This window comes from Epinephelus fuscoguttatus, linkage group LG8 (genome assembly GCF_011397635.1).
Source record: "Epinephelus fuscoguttatus linkage group LG8, E.fuscoguttatus.final_Chr_v1".
Taxonomy (NCBI): domain Eukaryota; kingdom Metazoa; phylum Chordata; class Actinopteri; order Perciformes; family Serranidae; genus Epinephelus; species Epinephelus fuscoguttatus.
The window spans coordinates 45,289,886-45,311,006 of NC_064759.1; the positions used below are offsets into that span (position 1 = coordinate 45,289,886).

The 21,121-nt window shown below is 42.8% G+C and overlaps 1 protein-coding gene across 2 annotated transcripts in view; it reads right to left on the minus strand.

Annotated features, from left to right (window-relative positions):
* Nucleotides 1–1,445: 1,445 nt before the first annotated feature.
* LOC125892851 (sodium- and chloride-dependent transporter XTRP3-like) overlaps nucleotides 1,446–21,121 on the minus strand; it is a 116,668-nt gene continuing 96,992 nt past the window's right edge. The window contains exons 11-12 of one of the 2 annotated variants that reach the window (XR_007449792.1): nucleotides 1,976–2,089; nucleotides 1,748–1,879 (exon numbers count right to left, since the gene is read on the minus strand). Coding sequence is in view for 1 of the 2 variants with exons in the window: in XM_049583159.1 (XP_049439116.1) it covers nucleotides 1,685–1,879 (195 nt within the window). In the remaining variant the exon portion in view is untranslated. Of the gene's footprint in view, nucleotides 1,880–1,975; nucleotides 2,090–21,121 lie in introns of both variants that reach the window. The other variant, XM_049583159.1, reaches the window with a different exon arrangement.

Consider the following 21,121-nt stretch of genomic DNA (forward strand, 5'->3'; position numbering starts at 1 on the left):
AGAATTTCACTGTGTTGCCACACCGGCCATTGTGTGTGAGTCCTGGGAGTACCTACCCGTTGGCTAGATCCTCTGCCTGGCCTCGACCTACCTTCTGCTTGTCACCTACTGATTCATCTGCTTGGACTGTGTACTTACCTGGTGTTGGATCTTCTGCCTCCACGACTATGTCCCCTGCCTGCTCATTCATGGTACTGTTGCCTGTTGCTGAACTGAACTGTGTGTGTTTGGGCAAATGTCCCTGCCCACTCACCTGCCTCCTGGTCTGGATCAGCCTGCTGGACCAGCCAGGCTGCCAGAGACTTTGTGAGGATACTTTGCTGAAGTGTTGAAATGTACCGTGTGCTGATTACCTGCCCTGTCCTGTACCTACTGTGCTGTGGCATTAAACATCATTACCAACTGTTCCTAGTTTCCTATGTGCTGTATTTGGGTCTAAATACAACTTGTTACATCTACTGTTGTATGGCAGTTTTACTGATGCTATATTCATGTATGACCAGAAATGTAGGAAGCAATACATAATTCACTGTAGTTCGGGTTGCTCAAAGTAGTTACAAGTATCTGCAAATGGCAAGTTCATCCTTCCATGAAACTGAAATGGATGTTTGCATATTACACAAGCACACACTCACACACACTGCATGTCCATTACTAGCCTAATTTTTCTTTAATAAAAAAGGGATCACCATTTGCTATTCAGTATGAAAATAAAAAGCTGAAGAATAACAAAATTATTAGAATATTACTTTCTTACTTACTAATTGAGCCAATATCGCACGCACGCACGCATGCACGCACGCACGCACGCACGCAGATATAAAACTAGATATAAAACTAGTACTATAATACTATTTATATAGGAAAACAGATCATTTGCACAACCTTCTTACAAAAGAGCACCCACATAAATCGACTTACCAGACAACTAATTCAGACAACTAATTACACGCCATCTACACTTTTATCAGTCTATTATTGAGTCTTGAAATTATTTTGGTACCGGTGATGTAAACTGCCTCTTTTCTTTTTTTTAAACTACTGACTCTTACTTTTAGAAACTTCCTGAAACAAGGGAAACTGTAAGAACAAGTGTTACTAGAGGCAGTATTACTGGACTTTCCATAATCCTATTGCTGAACTGTAATCCCATTTGGTATTTAGTTTCTCTACAAATAAACTTGATTTGAACCTGAATTAGCTCACTCCAGTAATAAGAGAAATTATAATTTAAGGCTAAATGTAAAAGAAAATTACTTAAGACAACTGTATAAAATGTGAAAAAATGATTAACATACTCAAACATAACCCACTGTGTAAACTACATAATTTCATACATTCATCACATTATGATAATTTAGTAAACTAGCATCATATAAAAGTGGTAAATTACAACTTTATTCAATCTAAATGTTTGGAGATTAAACAAAATATCTGCAATAATATCATGTTGCACAGTTGAACTTGAATATCTTTCAATGTGCAGAGTTTTTATTAGAATCATAAGTGTGATTTAATAATGAGGAAAAAATGTACAGTAATACATTCCCCTCAAAATACCCCAAACCAATAAATACTGTACTGCTGCATTTATTGTAACAGTACAGCTGCAATGAAGGACATAGATAGGCCAGCTAAATGACCGAGATAGGAGGTGTTGAGGAAAGCAGGTGATGTTGGGAGGTTAGTCCCTGTCATCTTCTGGTCGATAACTAGATGCTGTGTTGACAGCCTGCTGCCTCTGGTGATAGTTACCACCTTTCCTCTTTCTGCAGTAGACATACAGAGCTGTGAGGGGAACACAGCTGACTGATGACACCAGCAGCAGCCCGATGAAGACTTGACCATAGACAGGATACTGCGTCACCACTGACTTACCCTGAGAAAACAACAGGAACAGTTACCCAGACATTTTAGTAGAATATCAAATATCATTTGTCAGCTGGCGCAGTGCAGTGCAGTGTGCTTAGACCACCTTTTAGTGCGGATGCAAGACAACTTTGGTGGCTTCAGTTGGCAGAGATGCACTCACGCAGACCTCTCACCAAAATCACTGACAAAGCGGTGGTATATGACGACTTTGGACAGGCTGAAATAGTCATCACACAGCTTTAGGAATGATAAACAGTTGTCATCTACAGTCTCTGATTTGAGAGATGGCTTTGCTAATTTTACGCAGGGATGGCACAGCAGCAGTAATTTATCGCCTGATGACAATAAGCCTTGGAGCAACGGACATTTTTTGGGGGGTTTCCAGTGAAGCCAGCAAATGTCCAGCCAAGACTCTCTTCTGTGTGGCAGTCATTTTGGCTACTCTCTATAAACAGATATCTGCATATAAATGCTGACGAATAAATGAAAATGCTAAACTGGGAGACACCCCAAGTAAACAGGGTAAATTCTTTATCTAGTAAATACCACCATGAAACTTTCCTAGTTCATTATTTACATTAAGACAAGTTGTTTTTATATTACAAGTTTTCTGAAAATGTGTGCTTAAATACTCAAGGCATATCTAGGCATTATCTAACGATATATGTGCTGATTTCCATGAGTTTCCAGAACAAAAGGGTTTAAAATTCTTTTTTCATTTTGTTGTCAAATTAGAGTCAAATGTTTTTACAGAGGGAATTTTGGATATCTCATTTTAATATCAGTAAATACTGCTAATGACCATAAAAAACAAACATTTTTGTTATGTTTTAAGGAACAAAATTTTCTAGAAATCAGGCTATGAATGACATATTAATAAACCCCTCATATAGACAGAAATAAGACTGTAAAGCTGGGTCTGTGCTTCTGAAGATTTTTGGATCAGAGAGTGAGAAAATTTAATTTTAAGACAACAGCCTTTAAAAAAATGTAGTGTGAAATTCCATACATTGTCAGACCTAAAATAAGACACTAGGCTAAACTAGAATTACCGCTTCACAGTTGCATGTCTTGGTGAACCAGCCAAGTTGCACTTACAGTTTACATCCATGTCAACATTTTATCCTATTAGACATTTGTGTGAAGTTTTGTCATAATTAGCGTATGAATTCTTGAGTTATGGCCAAAAACATGTTTTGGGAGGTCACAGTGACCTCTAATCTAATCAGTTCATTCTTCAGTCCAAGTTAAAGTTTGTAACAAATTTGAAGAAATTACATCATAATATTGTTGAGAAACCACGTTCACAATTTCAACACAGATTTGTTTTTGTTTTTAAATTTCATGTTTTTTTTTCTCTCCACATTCACTCGTCTCAGTAGTGTAGTGGTGGGTGAGTGGGCATCAGACAGCATTGATCGTTTTGACATGATAATGGTACAGCGTGTTTTGGGGTTCACGTGATGTTGGATAACTCACCCATCTCCCCAGAGAGAAGGTAAAGTGTAACAAGCTGGGGAGGGGGGCCAGGGGGCTGCAGGTAGGCTTTGCTATGTAGTTATATTGTTGTGGCCTTATGTAATATTTCAAAGTAATAGTAGTAATAGTATTAGTAAAAATAGTAAAAGATAAACATTTAGATTTTTTTTCTTTCCCCCATTTGTGGCGCCCCCTATGGATGACTGCACCCTTAGCTTTTGCCTGTACAGCCGATGCCATGGGCCAGCACTGGATGCAAGGTCACAGTGACCTTGACCATCAAAATCAAATCAGTTCATTGTTGAGTCCAAGTGGATGTTTGTGCCAAATTTGAAGAAATTCCATCGAGGTGTTCTTGAGATATCATGTTCACAAGAATGGGACAGATGGAGGTACATATGAACAGATGGACAAACTGATGTGTGAACAGATGGACAACCTGAAAACATAATGCCTTCGGCCATGGCTATCACTGATACACAAATACACAATTATCTTATAGATATCACAATGAAACTTCCCCAGTTGACAATTATTTTTTGTATTACAATTCTTGAATATTCAAATGAACATGCAGTATCTACTTAAATATTTGCATACATTTCCACAATAGAAAGCTGAACTAAATTAAACACCGAAATTTTCTTACACTTGTCTGTTACACTTGTCTGAAAGAAGTCTGAAATAGCTCAAAATCTCAAAATTTACTGATGGATAAAAAATGTTTTCAGCTGGAGTTTCTCACCTTAGTTCAGACCAGAATTATCTGGATTTTGTAATGTCTCTCTTTTTTGTAATTTTACAGATAGGATCATTCTAATTCAGATGATGTTTGGACGAGTAAATTAGCTGGGGCTGTTTATAACCATCTCTCTGGTGTACTTAGTGCTGCATTTATTTCTGATGTTTTGTTTTTGCCTCTGAAGCTCTTTGGGTTTGAGAAAAGTGCTCTATAAACGTGGTAGGTAAGGGCCATCTACTTAAGGTTGGAGGAGTCACAATGAAAAGCCCTGCTTGATATTATGAAGCACAAGGCAGTCAAGAATTATGTTGCAATATGCAGCATCTTGGAGTTCTTTTTGGTGTTCTATTTGAAAATTTTGTATTAAATAGTTGATTAATTTAGAATGAATATTGCTTTGGCATTATCTGTCTCACTTCAATATGCAAGAATTGAATACAAGAATGATAAAAAATGTGCGACAGGTCCTACATGTCTCTACATTCACCTTAAATCTGTGCTGAATCCACCCTTTCATGATTAGGATTTTTCCTGATTTTTAGCAAAAGTCATTAAAACTATCTCCACTGCATTTTGAAATCCTCCCAAACATTTGATTAAGAAATCTGTATACCAGTTTGTGAGATCAGGATCACATCTCCTGCTTTGGAAATACCCAATTTTAAGATTTAATCCCATTTAGATAATTCTGATCTGGATTAAATGTGTTCAAATACTGGGCCCAGACCATAATGAATTAGGTTCCAAGACTGCATTTTCACCAATGTGTCCTGCCTCTTTTGCTCTCTTCAGGGACTGTTGACCTGTTGCTTAAATGTATAATAAATGTGATATACCACTGTGTTGTTGAGGGGAAACGTGGTTGTTGTGGGGAAATGTGGTTGTTGTTTTTTGTCTCTTAAGAGCTGCTGGACAGCTAAATTTCCCTTGGGGAATGAATAAAGTTCTTTCTATTCCATTCCATCCATCCATCCATCCATCCATCCATCCATCCATCCATCCATCCATTTTCATTCGCTTATCTGGGGCCGGGTTGCGGGGGCAGCAGGCCAAGCAAAGCACCCCAGACATCCCTCTTCCCATCAACACTTTCCAGCTCCTCGTGGGGGACACCAAGGCGTTACCAGGCCAGACAAGATATATAATCCCTCCAGTGTGTTCTGGGTCTGCCCCGGGGCCTCCTACCAGTGGGACGTGCCCAGAACACCTCCAGCGGGAGGCGCCCAGCAGGTCCTGATCAGATGCGCGAGCCACCTCAACTGACCCCTTTCGATGCGAAGGAGCAGCGGCTCTACTCCGAGCTATTCGCTATTCTATTCTATTCTATTCTATTCTATTCTAACTGGTCAAAACTTCAAGACTACAAATGGAACAGAACACTTCTGGTTACAAAATCATTGAACTTTTGGAAATGCTATCTGTTGTCACACTGCAGTGGCCAATCACGTAGCCCCCAGTCAGACTGAAAAAGTGCCAACAGTCCACAGGAAAAAACAATGTAGTCTCTTTCTATCATTAATTATTATAGTGAGTAAAAGAAATAAGGTATGTATTAACCAGTGTTGGGCAGTAGTGTCACTACAGTAGCGGACATTTGTAGTCTAACTACATTTCTCAGTAGCTTGGTGGTAGCGTCGCTGTTTTCTGAATCAAGTAACTTCTCAGTAGTTAAGCTCTTTTATTGATCACTTAGTGTGGTAGCGTCCACACAAGCTACATTTCCAAAATCATTTCTGAAGCTCAAACGAGCCGGGGATTTCTGTTATGGACTGAAATAAAACTGTCACCGCTACCACACAGAGTCACTTCCAATTGAACCTGATGGGGGACAGCCCTCCATTCCCAAACACCGCCGTTCCAAACGACCCCGACTCCGAAATTGATTTTCAAGTCCATATCGAGTTTCCTGCATCAAACACTGCCACCCGCTCTCCGTCACTCGCACAATTCTGAAACTCGTTGTACTACAAAAGCTTGAAATGAACGTTCAACTCATTGTTTTTTATTGAAAATATGTCACTGTCTTCATTTATTAGGCCTATGTATAATTTCACTAGCAGCAAACACATTTAAAGGAGATGCTTGTCAAGTCCTTTTACGCACGCCGTCCGTAGTGCTGAAATCCCCGCTGCAGCCGCTGCTCTCTGCTGACAGCAGACCGGGGGAGAAAAAAAAGATTTCTTTGCTCTGTGCTTTCAGAAAATAACCAGGGTTAGGGTAAGAAAGACTAATGGTCTGTACAGCAGTCCCACTGTGTTTGCCAGGGCATATCAGGCTGTGTGATTATTGGTTTAACGCACTGGAGCAATTTCATACAATTTCGGACATTTAACGTGATAAACTAATTTCAGTCCAACATGGTCATTTGCTTAGAGGATTCAGCTGAAGCATAATGAGTGTTATTTGCCATTAAGATTAAGTATTTGCTTGTTTTGTGGTTAATAATGTACATAATCCATTTGACCCCATCATGAATGGGATTTATTTTCGTTCCTGCAGACAGAGGCAAAAGGATCAATGTGCAGACTGCGTTTCCTTTGCGTCCGTCTCGTTCATTCAAACTTTGTAAACACGGTTGGGATTTGTAGGGGACATACATGTGTATGCTGCTCACTATAAAATGTGTTTGCTAAAATGTGTTTACTAGCCTCATTTCTAGTCAAAACAAATCTCTTTACACTTAAAAAATACTTGTTTCAAGCAAATTTTCAGTTGAAAAAAGTATGAAAATCTGCCCATGGAGCAAGTTTTTCTTTTTTGCTTTCAATAAGAAAAAAAAATTGCTCCATGGACAGATTTTTTTTCAACTTATTTCAAGTGAAAATTTTCCTGAAACAAGTTAAAACTGTCTAAAAACAAGTTACTTTTTAGGTGATGAGTCTTATTTCAATTGTAATGAGATTTGTTCTGACTAGAAATAAATATTCTTGGTAAGATTTTGAGTTTTTGCAGTGTACATACACATACATACACGCATGAACGTTTTTGACCATGTTGTGACTGTTTGAAGCAGGTCTTCATTCTTGCTATTGTGGTTTGAGTCGTGTTGGGAGTTAGTGCAGCTCACTGTTCAATAAACAATTGAACTTAACTTTTTTACCTGCCTGTCTGTTCGACTGACAGTTTTATTGATCAGTAAGGTAACACTGACTTGGCACGAAGTTGGTTCAATTTAGTACAAAGCTTGGATGTAGTTGCACTAGTTACTTTCATTTTGCTGTAGCTTAGCTTGCTACATTTCTGAGGGTGACAGTTTTGATGTTGTAAAGCTTCATTTAATATTAGAGTAACTAGTAGCTTAGCTCACTACACTTTCCAAGTAGCTTGCCCAACACTGGTATTAACGTTTCGTGTGTAGTATCCTACAAAGGAAAATATTTGCACCATTGTGTATGCACACACGTGCCTTTTGTGGCAGTAAAGATACTACAGTAGTGATGAAAAGAATTCTACAGATCTTTTAAGCCAACACAAACAAACTTACCAAAGACAAATACTCAGTTGCTGAGATGGGGAGATTGGTTTTCTCTCCACCCTCCGCTCCCCCACAAATAGGCCATTTAAATCATACTGATGCAAAACCTGTGACTGACCTCCATACACCTGATTTGGTGTGAATGCAGCCTTACTCTACATTTGGGTCTCTCCTGAGTCCTCTCATTCTCAAATATCCATGGTCATGTCTCGACAATCCTCAGTTCAGTTGTGCTACAGCTTCTCTCCTCTCCTGGGTTGACTCCTCTTTTGATACCTGTTGTGCTCACCCTCTAGTCTCTATCTCCATAGTAATTAACAGCCAGTCTACCACTGTCATTTCCAAAAATGTCTAAGAGCTCTCCAGGTTTCCTCCAGAACGCCATAATCTGGACAAGGTTTTTGACAAGCAAAGAGCTGCCATTCTCCCACCACATCAGCCTGCGGAGTGTGACATTAACTTCCTGCCTGAAACCTGACACCGAGAGGTAAATTGTTCTCTTTCTCTAAGTCAAAGTCTGCAACCATGGAGGTTTACATCAAGAAAGTATGATTTCATCCGGTCCACTTCACCTGCTGGAGCTGGGTTTCTTTGTGGAGAAAAAAGACTGCATGAGTCCTTGCACTGATTATTGTGGCCTGAATGAGATTACCATCAAGAACAGGTACCCTTTCTGTCCTGTTTTTTCTGCATTTGAGTCAGTCCAAGGAGCCGCAGTGTTCACTAAGCTGGATTTGTGCAATACATATAACATGATTAGGATCAGACAAGGTGATTGATGGAAAACAGCCTTTATCACTCCAAGTGGCCATTATATGTATGTCTGTTTATGCCTTTCAGGTTGGCAAATGTTCCAGCTGTCTTTCAAAGCTTTGTTAATGATGTCCTTGGAGATAAATGTAACAGATTTGTTTTTGTATACTTGGATAGACATCTTGGTCTTTTCATAGAATCTTAAAGCTATTCTTACCTTTCTTGCATTTCACACAACACTTAGAAAAAACATCCACAACTCTTGCCTCCCTCCAAAGCAACCTGATCTCACAGAAATACGTGAAATGACCACGACCTCTTAACACTGCATTCCGTGGTGGCAGCACGTAATGGGTTGAAATTACTTGCCGGTACCACGGAAACAATGCCAATGTAAAGTCAATAAGGATCCTTTCCCATGGTGGACACACGAATTCCCTGATTCAATAACATCACCTCAACCTCGTTTTCCTCAATGATATCTTTAACAGTCCTGTATACACACAAAAACATGGAAGTGTTCTTGATAACTCAACAATATGACAGGTTAATGTCAAGGCCATAAAATAAAATAAATGTATTTTGCCAGCTTTTGATAGCATAGGGCTTTAAGAGCATTGTGCTGTGGGCGGATGGGGCGCATTCCACTACTGTTTTGTAGCTACTGTCTGCTGTCTGTGGGCTTCATTCCATTTCAGATTCCGTCTGCCGTAACCAAATCCAAACGCCACTAATAAATAAATGAACTAGAACTGCAAGCAGTTATGAACTCGGCCCCTGTGCCCTACGGAGCCCACGGAAGTCGGCCCCGAAGCATGACAGGCTCAGGGCGAGCGCAGGGACGCGGGCCGATGTCTGAGCTGTGGTATTTGCTGTAATGGGAAATGTGCCGGAAGTGTGAAAGGCTGAATGTGTGGCAATTTGGATTTATTGTAATAAATCACGCCCACTTTGACTAATTATTCCTTAACTTTATGTCCGGCCTCAGGAGTGACCCCGCATCACACTCACCAAATTTTGTTCAAATCTTGTACTTGAGACTTGATGTTTGTGGGTTTTTAGCACCCCCCATTAGCCGATTTGCACCAAATTTGGCACAGAGCCTCTGGATGACCTCCAGAACAAGTGAATTAAGTTTGATGTTAAAAGCATTTACTTTGACCAAAATATGAAACAATGTGTGTTTTTTAGCTAGCAAAAAAGACTGTTTGGTTATAACTAGCGCATTTTTTGGAGTGCCAGGATTCTTTTGATAACTTTTGATCAGACACATCTGGAGATTCTATGTGCAAAGTTTCACACAGATGGCGCTTAAACCGTAGGAGTAGTTCGAAAAAGTAGGTTTTGGATATGTGGTGACTTAGCAAGGGAAAATTGCAGCAGAAGTGGGCGGGGCCTATGTCAGAAAACCCACCTCTATTCAGGAAATGCATTGCATTGATGTCCATGAATGTGTTGTTTAAAATGTGGAAGTTACAGGCAAAATCGCATTTGCATCTGTTGTAGCGACACCTATAGGCTGATTTGCACCAAATTTGGTATAGAACCTCTTGATGACCTTGGGAACAAGTGACGTAAGTTTGATGTTGAAAGCATTTATTTTGACCAAAATATGAAACAATATGTGTTTTTTAGCTAGCAAAAAAAAAAAAAAATAGTTTGATTATAACTAGCGTATTTTTTGGAGTGCCAACATTCTACTTTTGATCAGACACATCTGGAGATTCTATGTGCAAAGTTTCATGCAGGTGGTGCTTAAACTGTGGGAGGAGTTCGAAAAAGTAGGTTTTGGACATGTGGCAAATTAGCAAAGAGAATGTGCAGCAGAAGTGGGTGGGACCTGTGTCAGAAAACCCAGCTCTATTCAGGGAACACATGGATACAGGGGAGGACTGGCCATCTGGAGGTTCTGGAGAATCACAGAACGGCTGGTACTCCAGGATGGCCGGCGGCCGCCACGCAGTCATCACCGTTTTTTTTTTCTTTTTCTCCCTGATAAGCTACTCTTCCACGTCCAGTCCGCTAGGTGGCAGCCTTTAAATTGGATGCCAGCCGGCCCATAGATATCTATGAGCTGGCCAGCCACCAATCAAATTGAAGAAGAAGGAAGCGCATACCGTATGCGCACCGGTTGTTGTGGGCTGGGCCGAGTCAAAGTCCAGGGCTGTTTTTTAGTCCCAGTCCGCCACTGCATTGATATAATGTTTATGAATGTGTCATTTAAAATGTGGAAGTTACACGCAAAAACGCGTTTGCATCCGTTATAGTACCACCTATTGGAGCATATGCACAATTTTTGGTATGGAAGATCTGTGTCCTATTCTATATGTACCCTATAAATTTCACAGCCCTCAGCATAATAGTTCAGCTGTAGTAAATGTTTGTTGTTTATCCTATAATAAGCCACGCCCACATTGACCAGTCATGACCACCTTCAATATATGGCCTCAGGAATGGCCCTATATCATACTGACCGAATTTCGTAGAAATGGGTGTAGCCGTTTAAGAGATATAAACTTCCCATATTTGTAGCGCCTCCTAGTGGCCAACATTCGCCAAATTCGGCCCATACCTTCACAGTGTCATGCCAACTAAGGATGTGAGATTTGGTGTTGATTGCATTAAGTTTGACTGAGATATGCAACAGTTTACATTTTTATAACTAGCTACACAAATTTGTTCATTAATAATTTGCGGAATTTTTGACGGAACAAAATTCTTTTAATAACTTAGATCAGGTTCAGGTGAAGAGTGTACGTGTTTTCGGACAAAATCCCAAGGAGGAGTCAAAAAAGTAGATTTTCCAGTTTTTGCGATTTCGCAAAAAAAAAAAAAAAAATTATAGGCGGAAGTGGGCATGGCCAATTGCAATTTGATTCAGCTCTATTCAGGGAATCTGGGGATATAACGTTTTTGAATGTACGACATACGGTGTGGGAGTTATAGGCCTTGGTTATAGCGCCCCCTGCAGGTGGATATAGGATAGTTTTTTGCATCTGAGGTACATGCAGGGGTCTGGACCAACCCTCCAAATTGCACCACTGTTCCTTGCACGGTTTAGCCTGCAGCACCACTTTTATCAATGAAAGAATAAAAAAAGAGAAAAACTATAAAAATCTTTACAAGGACAATAGGGTTCCTAGCACCGCTGGTCTTAGGAAACGTGTCTGCTTGCATATGCGTTCCCCGAGGCCCCTCGGGCTTGGCCCACTAATAAGAAAAAAATAAGGCTGAGCATGGAAGAACCAGAGAGGAAACACCATCAGTTGGAGCCATCCACCCCCGGCAACTCGGCCACCCTCCACTCCACCAGGGGAGAGCGGACCCCAAGCCAGCGCCACAGAACCAGTGGAGTTAAGATGTGGGCCTAACATAAAATAATTTCGTTATTAAATAAATTAAAACATATAGCCTACAGTAGATAAAAGTAGAGCATGCTAAAAGTAAATATAATAATAGGCTAAATAGTATCTAAGCAATAATAAATAGTGTCTAAACAATAACAAATTGTATCTAAGTTATCTATTAGGCTACCATTCCACTCTGTAAATAGATTTTAAAATTTCAATATAATTTTAATATTATTTTTGCTTATTTCTTTATTGTTATTATTGGTTTTACTTTTAGCAGTACTGTATTGTCTGAGGATGTCTCATTTCAGTAACTATCTAGAGTAAAAAAGAAAAAAACAAGCAAAGAAACAAATAAAAATCATTTTATACACTGGACCTTCAAAGTGCTCTCTGAAACTACACCTGGCATGGCTTGTGTCCAAAAAATGAAAAATCTAAACTTTGTCGTAGTGCTAAACCAAATACATCATTGGAAAGGTCTCAACCTGGAGAGTAACATATGTCAGTATGAAGATTCTACATGGCTCCTGCTTTCAGCCATTGACCTTTGAACCTTGACCTCAGTGCATGTTTGAAGGCATATAACTCAGCAACAAAAGGGGGTACAGACATGGGACCAACTGTTATAGAGAGCTCTTGACCTCAACTATCATGTGAGTGCAGTCAACAACTGGGGGTGCTGTCAGATATGGGTAAAATATGGATAAAATTAATTTTCACCCATTTAGAAATTAGATATTTAAAATCTGATTACCACCCTCTTAAAGTCCACAGTGTACTCTCAATTCAGTATTTACAACTTCCAAATCTAGGAAAAACACTTATCTTTTTTAAAAACTACAATTCCCTGGGACCGTGCAATGCAGCTTGATACATATCAGCAACATAGTTGTAGTTCTTCTGATTTGCAAAGTAGGGTTCTAATTAGGGTTGTAAAAAGATATATCTACCCAATATATCTAATATCTAGTCAAGCCGAACAAGTTATTACACTGCACCTAGATGAACTATGTTAAGAAAAAGTAAAGATGTCTGCTAATTTTTGACATTTTTGCTAAAACGCTAGAAACAGCGTTTTTGGGACGGTAGGTTTTTTGTGGCTTGTAAAATAGAAGGAGCCGGAGCTTGTGGAAGAGGTTGGCTTGTTGTAAAATAGAGTTGTAAAAAGATACATCTACTGATTAAATCAAATGTCTAGTAAAGTCGAACTAGTAATGACTCTGCACCTAGATGAAATATGTTAAGAAAAAGTAAGGATGATGGTTAATTTCATATATTTTAGCAAGTTCTCTAGAAACTGCGTTTTTGGGACTGAATATTTGAATAGGCCTATATCTAGGGTTGGGATCCGGATCCAGTTCTTTTTTGGAACCGGGTCCAAAGTTCCGGCTCCGGAACCAGTTCCATCACATTTGGAGTAACGGTTCCCGCAAATGGTTCCTAGATTGTAAAAAAAAACCCGCTGAACCGAGCCTGACATTATTTAATGACCAAAGCACTGAGATTGTGTCACACAGTTGTCATGGTTACCGGCTATTTAACAGGCCGGGCGTGCGCCGTGGGTGCTCAGCTCAGAGGGAGACCTCCGTGTTTGAGACGGCAGCGGGAGGCGCAAGGTCTGACGCTTCCAGTGAGAGGAGAGGGAGAAATATAACAAAATAAGATAAAATAGGAAAAACCTGTCTCTCGCTTTTATTTAATTTTCAGCATTTAATCAAGGCGGAGGCGGGCGGCGGGAAGTCCGCTTCCAGCGAGGGGAGAGGTAGAAACAAACAGCCAATGTGTGTGTGTGTGTTCTGTTCAGGTGTTGTCACGTAAATAACAGTGCCCAAGCATGAATACCCAAGCATGAATATATATGAGTATATAAGTATTTTTTATTACATTGCTGTGGTTAATTTGAGGTAATAGTGTTACTGTAGAAATCAGAGAATCACTTTTTGTTGTTATATATTCTCAGGGAGATGATACAAGCTCTAAATCTGAAATACACACCACACACAAATGTGTACTTCTCCGAGAACCGTCGCCTTATCATGGTGGAGGAGTTTGAGTGCCCTAATGACCCTAGGAGCTGTGCTGTCGGGGGCATTTCGCCCCCGGTAGGGTTTCCCATGGCAGATTGGTTCTGGGCGAAGGGTCAGACGAAGAATGGTTCAGAAGACCCTTCATGACAAAAAATAACAAGAGTTGGCGTGCCCGGCCCAGAAGGTTACCGGGGCCCCGCCCTGGAGCCAGGCCTGGGGCTGGGGCCCGTGGGCGAGCGCCTGGTGGCCAGGCCCCATGGGGTCAGAGGGATCCAGAAGGGTTCGGTGCAGTGTGGATCGGGCAGCAGACCAAGGCAGGGGCCTTGGCGGTCCAATTCTTGGCTACGGAAGTTGGCTCTTGGAACATGGAATGTCACCTCTCTGGCGAGGAAGGAGCCGGAGCTTGTGGAAGAGGTTGAGCGCTACCGGCTAGATATAGTTGGCCTCACCTCGACACATAGTTCCGGCTCTGGAACCCAAGTCCTTGAGAGGGGTTAGACTCTCTCCTTTGCTGGAGTTGCTCCGGGTGAGAGGCAGAGGGCCGGGGTGGGTTTTTTGATAGCCCCCAGACTCTCTGCCTGTATGTTGGGGTTCACCCCAGTGGACGAAAGGGTTGCGTCCCTGCACCTTCAGGTCAAGGAACGGGTCCTGACTGTTGTCTGCGCTTATGCGCCGAATAGCAGTTCAGAGTACCCGCCCTTTTTGTCCCTGGGAGGGGTGCTGGACAGTGCCCCGACCGGGGACTCCATTGTTCTGCTGGGGTACTTCAACGCTCACGTGGGCAATGACAGCAGGACCTGGAGGGGCGTGACTGGGAGGAACGGCCTGCCCGATCTGAACCCGAGTGGTGTGCAGTTATTGAGCTTCGACCATGTCCTGAGGGTGGAGGGGGACATTGAGTCTCCGTGAGGCCATGGAGAAAGACTATCGATCGGCTCCAAAGAGGTTCTGGCAAACCGTCCGGCGCCTGGGGGGGGGGGGCAACTTGCTCACACTGTTTACAGTGGGGGCAGGGAGCTGCTGACGTCAACTGGGGACATTGTCGGGCGGTGGAAGGAATACTTTGAGGAGCCCCTCAATCCCACCAACACGTATTTCAGTGAGGAAACAGAGCCGGGGGTCTCGGGGGCGGGTTGTCCAATTTCAGGGGCAGAAGTCACCAAGGTAGTGAAGGAACTACGCAGTGGCGGAGCCCCGGGGGTGGACGAAATTCGCCCTGGATATCTCAAGGCTCTGGATGTTGTAGGGCTGTCCTGGCTGACACGCCTCTGCAATATTGCGTGGACATCGGGGGCAGTGCCTCTGGAATGGCAAACCTGGGTGGTGGTCCCCATCGTCCCCTGGGAATTCACCCAACCAGTCCACACATGTTTTGTGGATTTGGAGAAGGCTTACAACCGTGTCCCCAGGGGCATCGTGTGGGGGGTGCTCCGGGAGTATGGGGTTGGTGGCCCTCTGCTAAGGGCCATCCAGTCCCTGTACTGAAGGAGCTCGAGTCTGGTTCGTGTGGCTTGCAGTAAGTCGGACCTGTTCCCGGTGAGGGTTGGACTCTGCCAGGGCTACCCTTTGTCAGCAGTTCTGTTTGTAACTTTCATGGACAGAATTTCTAGGTGCAGCCGAGGGGTGGAGGGTGTCAGGTTCGGTGATGGGAGGATCTCGTCCCTGCTATTTGCGGATGACGTGGTCCTCCTAGCTCCAGCGAATAGTGTCCTCCAGCTCTCGCTGCGACGGTTCGCAGCCAAGTGTGAAGCAGCTGAGTGAGGGTAGGATGGAGCGGGAGATTGACAGGAGGATTGGAGTGGCGTCAGCAGTGATGCGGCCGCTTAACCGTTGTGGTGAAGAGGGAGCTTAGCCAGAAAGCGAAGCTCTCGATTTACCGGTCGATCTACGTTCCAACCTTCACCTATGGTCATGAGCTTTGGGTAGTGATCGAAAGAACGCGATCGCGAGTACAAGCGGCCGAAATGAGTTTCCTCCGCAGGGTGGCTGGGCTCAGCCTTAGGGAAAGGGTGAGGAGCTGGGACATCCGGGAGGGACTCGGAGTAGAGCTGCTGCTCCTCCACATCGAGAGGAGCTGACAGAGGTGGCTGGGGAGAGGACTGTCTGGGCTTCTCTGCTGAGGCTGCTGCCCCCGCGACCCAGACGACGAGACGAGACGAGACGAGACAAGACGAGACGAGACGAGACACAAATGTGTATTTTCATCTAATTGTACTGTGCAACAGTTAGAATAAAGTTTTTTTATTTGTGTGATTGCATTTGTGTTTATTATATAGTTGTTTAAGTATAGCAAGTATAATGAATATAATGTAGGAATCGGTAAGAGGAATCGGTAAGGAATCGGAATCGTTAAAATCCTGTTGAAAAAAAAATGAGTCCCAACCCTACCTATATCAAATATCTAGTACAGCCGAACTATCATGTTATTATTATTATTCTTGGTGGGAAATTATAACAGAGGAATATATTTGCTGTTTGAACATCAAGAACACTTTCGTGTTTTTGTGTGTATACAGGACGTTATTGAATCAGGGAATTTGTGCGTCCACCACGAAAAAGGATCGTAATTGACTTTACATTGGCGTTGTTTCTGTGGTACCGGCCCGTAATTTCAACCCATTACGTGCTGCCACCACGGAATGCGGTGTTAAGAGGTCGTGGTCATTTCACGTATTTCTGTGAGATCAGGTTGCTCCAAAATCCCATCCCCCTCCTCCTGCAACTCCACCTCCCTCCAAAGACCTACTCCCCCCTCCTCCATTACGTTCTCATTACGTCTATGATAGACGAAGGCGTTGGCTAGATAACGTTAGATACATGGAAGAGGAGAGCGAGTGTAACGTTATAACCAAGACAGCCAAACGCAACCCCGGAGTTTTAAAGGAGCTATATGTAAGAAATCTAAAGCAAATAGTCGTAAAATCATCCTAATATGTCACAGAGACTAAGGAATAATGTTCATATAACATACTGATCTCACCGACAACAATAGTACAGCCATAATATTTGCATCTAAATTTTTTTTTTTTGCAGTCTGCAAATCATGTTTATGTTTTGAATTTGTGTTTTGGCCTGTTGCGCCACCCACCGCCGTCTACCAGTCACGCAGTCAGTAGAGTTTCAGCATCAGTTACAGTTACGACTGAGCTACAGCAGCATGGCAAGCAGCATTAGCAGTGTCCCAGTACATAGCATTAGCAGCCGGCTCCTCCTCAGCTGTATCCTGGAAGCAGCATTAGCAGTGTCCCAGCATTAGCAGCCGGCTTCTCCTCAGCTGTATCCCGACAGCAGCGTTAGCAGCAGAGAAGCCAGACTTGCTCAAATGGTCCGCTGGAACACCGAAGATCAAGGACGCGGCAACGCAGCCCTGCCACAGCAGCCGCCTGTGGGCAAACAAATCAGTCTCCAGTGTGCCGCTGTCCAGCAACCTCGAATCTGTAGGGGAGGAGGGGCGGACACGACTCGCGGCAGTATTTTGAATTTGAGTGCAGTAATCATTTTGGCCACATCCTTACATACAGCGCCTTTAAAACTCAACTTGAGTCAGTGATGACAGATGAGTTTTAGAATAAGGTTACAGTGCTAACATTAGATAGTAGCATTAACGTTGCTAGTAAGTGGAAATGCACAAGGAAGATAACGTTAATGTTTCAGAGGCTACGCTACAGTAGGCTAACGTTAGCCGTTAGCAACTGGATGCTGTGTTGTCATAACGTTTTGAACTGAACAGAACTTCTTTATTTGTCATTTTTATATGCAGCACAAAAACTAAATGACATTTTGCATACCCCAAGCAAAACGAAACAAAACATTTAAAAACAATTTGTGCAACATATAAGAAATAACATATAGTGCAATAGTAAGATGAAAAGGGTTGACATTTCACAGTCAAAAACTCCACATCCTGACAGCAGAACTGGGAGATCCTCTTCACATCACAGCACCATGAATTGTTTGTGTATATTGCCGACCGCCACGGTCCCTGTCTACTCTATGTAGTAGTGTTGTCACGGTACCCAAATTGGGACCCACGGTATGATACCAGTGAAAGTATCACGGTTCTGAGTAGTATCATGATACCACAGCAAAAATTAGGCAGATGTGCCTTTTGTCATTTATAAAAAGATAAATCACTTTTCTATAATACCTCAATGATATTTCAATGGAATAAATTACTTATTGACTTATTCATACTTCAAAAACAGCATCAATAAGTGATTAACATAGGGGGGGATCAAAATGAAATAAATAAATAAAATAAAAATCAACCGGCCACCCTCCTCCTCTGATAAGTTATGAACAGTCCCTTAAGTGAGGTGAGGTTTGTGGACTGTTACCTGCCACAAAGAGAGAAATCTGAAAGGCTTGTCTCTCCTCTGACATGCCACATACCTGTGTGCCGCCACGGCTCGGCTATTCAGGTATTTCTGGGCACCAACGGAGAGCAAATTATTGGACCTGGAGCCGGGTGTAGGGGCCATAGTAGTGGCCATAGTGCTCCGCCGTATTCCTGTCTGTGACCCCCGTTCAACCCGCAACTGTCGTTTCTGCTGCTGGTTGAAATCTGTACTCACACAGGGTGCTCCTGAATGATTTCTTTTGCTTGCACAAAACTATTTTTAGTCGCAAATGCGAGTAAAATGTTCGCACTGTAGAGCTCTGTGGAAAACAAATCACTGTAGCATATATAAACAAATCTAGCCTACAAGTAAAGATAAATAAGTAATAACTTTCACTGCTTAAAGATACTCAATAGCTCAGCTAATACCTGAAATGTCACTGGAAAACAAACCACTGCAGCAGCATAGTGCCAGGTGGCCAGCACGTGCCGTTATCGGACGGCACATGGACACTCACCCTCTTGCGATTGGACTTTGAACTTATCCCACAGTAGTGGTACCGTGAGGTACCGTAGTACCACGGTACTCCAAAATTATGGTATCATATGTACCGTGGTGTTTAAGTACCGCGGTCTACCGTTGGTACTAGTATACCGTGCAACACTACTATGTAGTGTTAGCCCCGTTAGCTCAATACCAGAGTCTGCTATGTTACCATTCATCCATGTCTCAGTGAACACAAGGATGCAGCAGTCCCTCACTTCTCAGTAAGTGGATCTCCACAGTTGGATGTAATCCATTTTCATGTCCAGCAAGCGGACGTTGGCCAGAAGGACGCTGGGAACAGCTGATTTGATGGGGTTAGCTCTTAGCCTCGAGCTAACCCCTCTGCGCATCCCCTGCTTCCGCATCCTGTCACAGTGCTGCTGGCGTCTCCTCGTCGGGACAGCTCCAGGCGAAACCACGGTCATCTCAGGGCTAGCTTGACGTAGCAGGCCAAGCTTGCTACACATCCTGAGCTCTCTCGGTTGTAGCGTTAGAGCTCTGTAGCGGTTTCTAATGCCTGTTAGAAAGTCGTGACTGTATTGCACTGAAGAATTAACTCCTTGTTGCACCGTGTTTACTTCGCCAGTGTATGCAGAGGCTGCCGCAAGCATTGGTCATGCCACCATGTTGATTCACACTTAGAGGCAAACTAAAAATACCTGTCCAGGAGAAAGTCTGCGACCATCTCATTCCTTTTTAGCTCAGGATGAAGCTGCATCAGTCTTCACCATAGCTTGATAGCAGAGCCAATGTTGACCTGAGTTTTGGCTCTTGCAAAAACATTCTCTCTTAGTGTTAGCTTCTTCTGCAATATTCTTTCTTTTGCCAACTTCAACTTCAATTTCCCTGTTGGAGCGGCTGGAGTTGGAAGCGGTGGTCCGCATTTGTCTGCCATTGTTACGGAGAAAAGTTTATATCCACAAGCCTACCTGTTACTAGCCTATTTGCTGCCTCACAGACCCACAGGGTTGGGGTGTTACGCGAGCGATTACGTCAGTCGGAGGCCTCCACGTGGGGAAGACAGACAAGACGCTTGACCAATTGATTGGTCGGCGTTTTCTTAGAACCATATGTAAATGGTGTAATTATGAGTTTTTATTTCTGATGGAATTCACTTACATTTTAGTGTGCCATCAGCTTATTAATAGCATTTTAACCTAAACAAAATTTAAAATTTGTAAAATTTCCAGAAAGGTAAGTGTTGTTTTAAGGATCATGTGCTATACGTCCAGATGGTGCTCCATCGCATCATCTTGCTGGAGAAATGTGACTTCCTTACTACCAGTGTGTCTATGCTATATCATCTTCTCTTCATGCATTCAGATGGATAAGGTACTGTGAAGACATACAAGGAATGTCATAAACCTTCCACACTCAAACAGGGGTAATGTTTTGGGGATTTTCCCATTTCTACCGCAAATCCATTCAAAATTTGAGTGCTCTTGCAGTCCCCATCACAGCTTTGACTCATGGTTCTACAATGGATTCAAGAGGCCTAGAAAGCCTTCGAGCACCCGAAGAGTAGATTTTAGTCAATCCTGACACTGACCTCCTTGTTGTCGTGTAGGTGGATGCTTTCAGTCTGATGGTGGGAGTCATCCTGCCTCAGGTATCAGAGGAAGACAATGGTTTGCACCCCTGTGCTTGTTTCTCCAGGAAACTCACTCCTGCTGAGAGGAACTGTAATGTTGATGACCTGGAGTCTCCTGGCCATAAAGCTGGCATTGGAGAGGTGCAGACACTGGCTGGAGGGTGCATCCTATCCATTTGTTATCTGGACTGACCACAAGAACCTTTTCTTCATCAGGGAGACCAAGCATCTTAACTCATGTAAAGGCAGGTGGGCCTTGTCTTTCAGTTGCTTTCATTTTCCTCTGTCCTACTGACCTGGTACTAAGAATCAGAAAGCTGATTCTCTCTCTCCTAGTAGTGCAATTTTTGTGAGACAGATAAGGTTACTCACTCCATACTGCCAAGTTCCTGCAGTGTCGGCCCGCTGCAGTGGACTGTCCAGAGTGTGGCGAAGGAGACACAGAAGCAGAAACCAGACCCAGGAAAGGGAACATCGGGCTCTCTGTATGTTCCCCACTCAGCATGATCCCAGGTCCTGGATCCTACCCTCAAGTTCATCAAAAGGAGGTTCCGACGGCCAACCATGAAGCAAAACATGCACAAATTCATCCAGGCCTGTTAAATTTGGATACAACTTAAATCATTCTGTAAATGCCCAGCTCTTCTGCTATAGCCACTTCGCACCAATACTGATTGTGGCAGAGATATTGCTAAGTATGTGTGCTGCGCCCCAACGCAAAATTATTTGAAAGGATGCAGTAAACTCACTATTGATATGTCCTGGAGACTATAAATTTCCTGAAAAATGCTACATTGTTAACAACAAATCAGTGTTGAAATCATAAAAAGAGTGGCATCACATGACTTTTTGTGAAAGTATTTCTCATGTCACAGAAACTGCGGAGCGTGAAACTTGTTTTGGATGTTATTATCATACTGTCTGTGATGTGCTGGTATTTTTA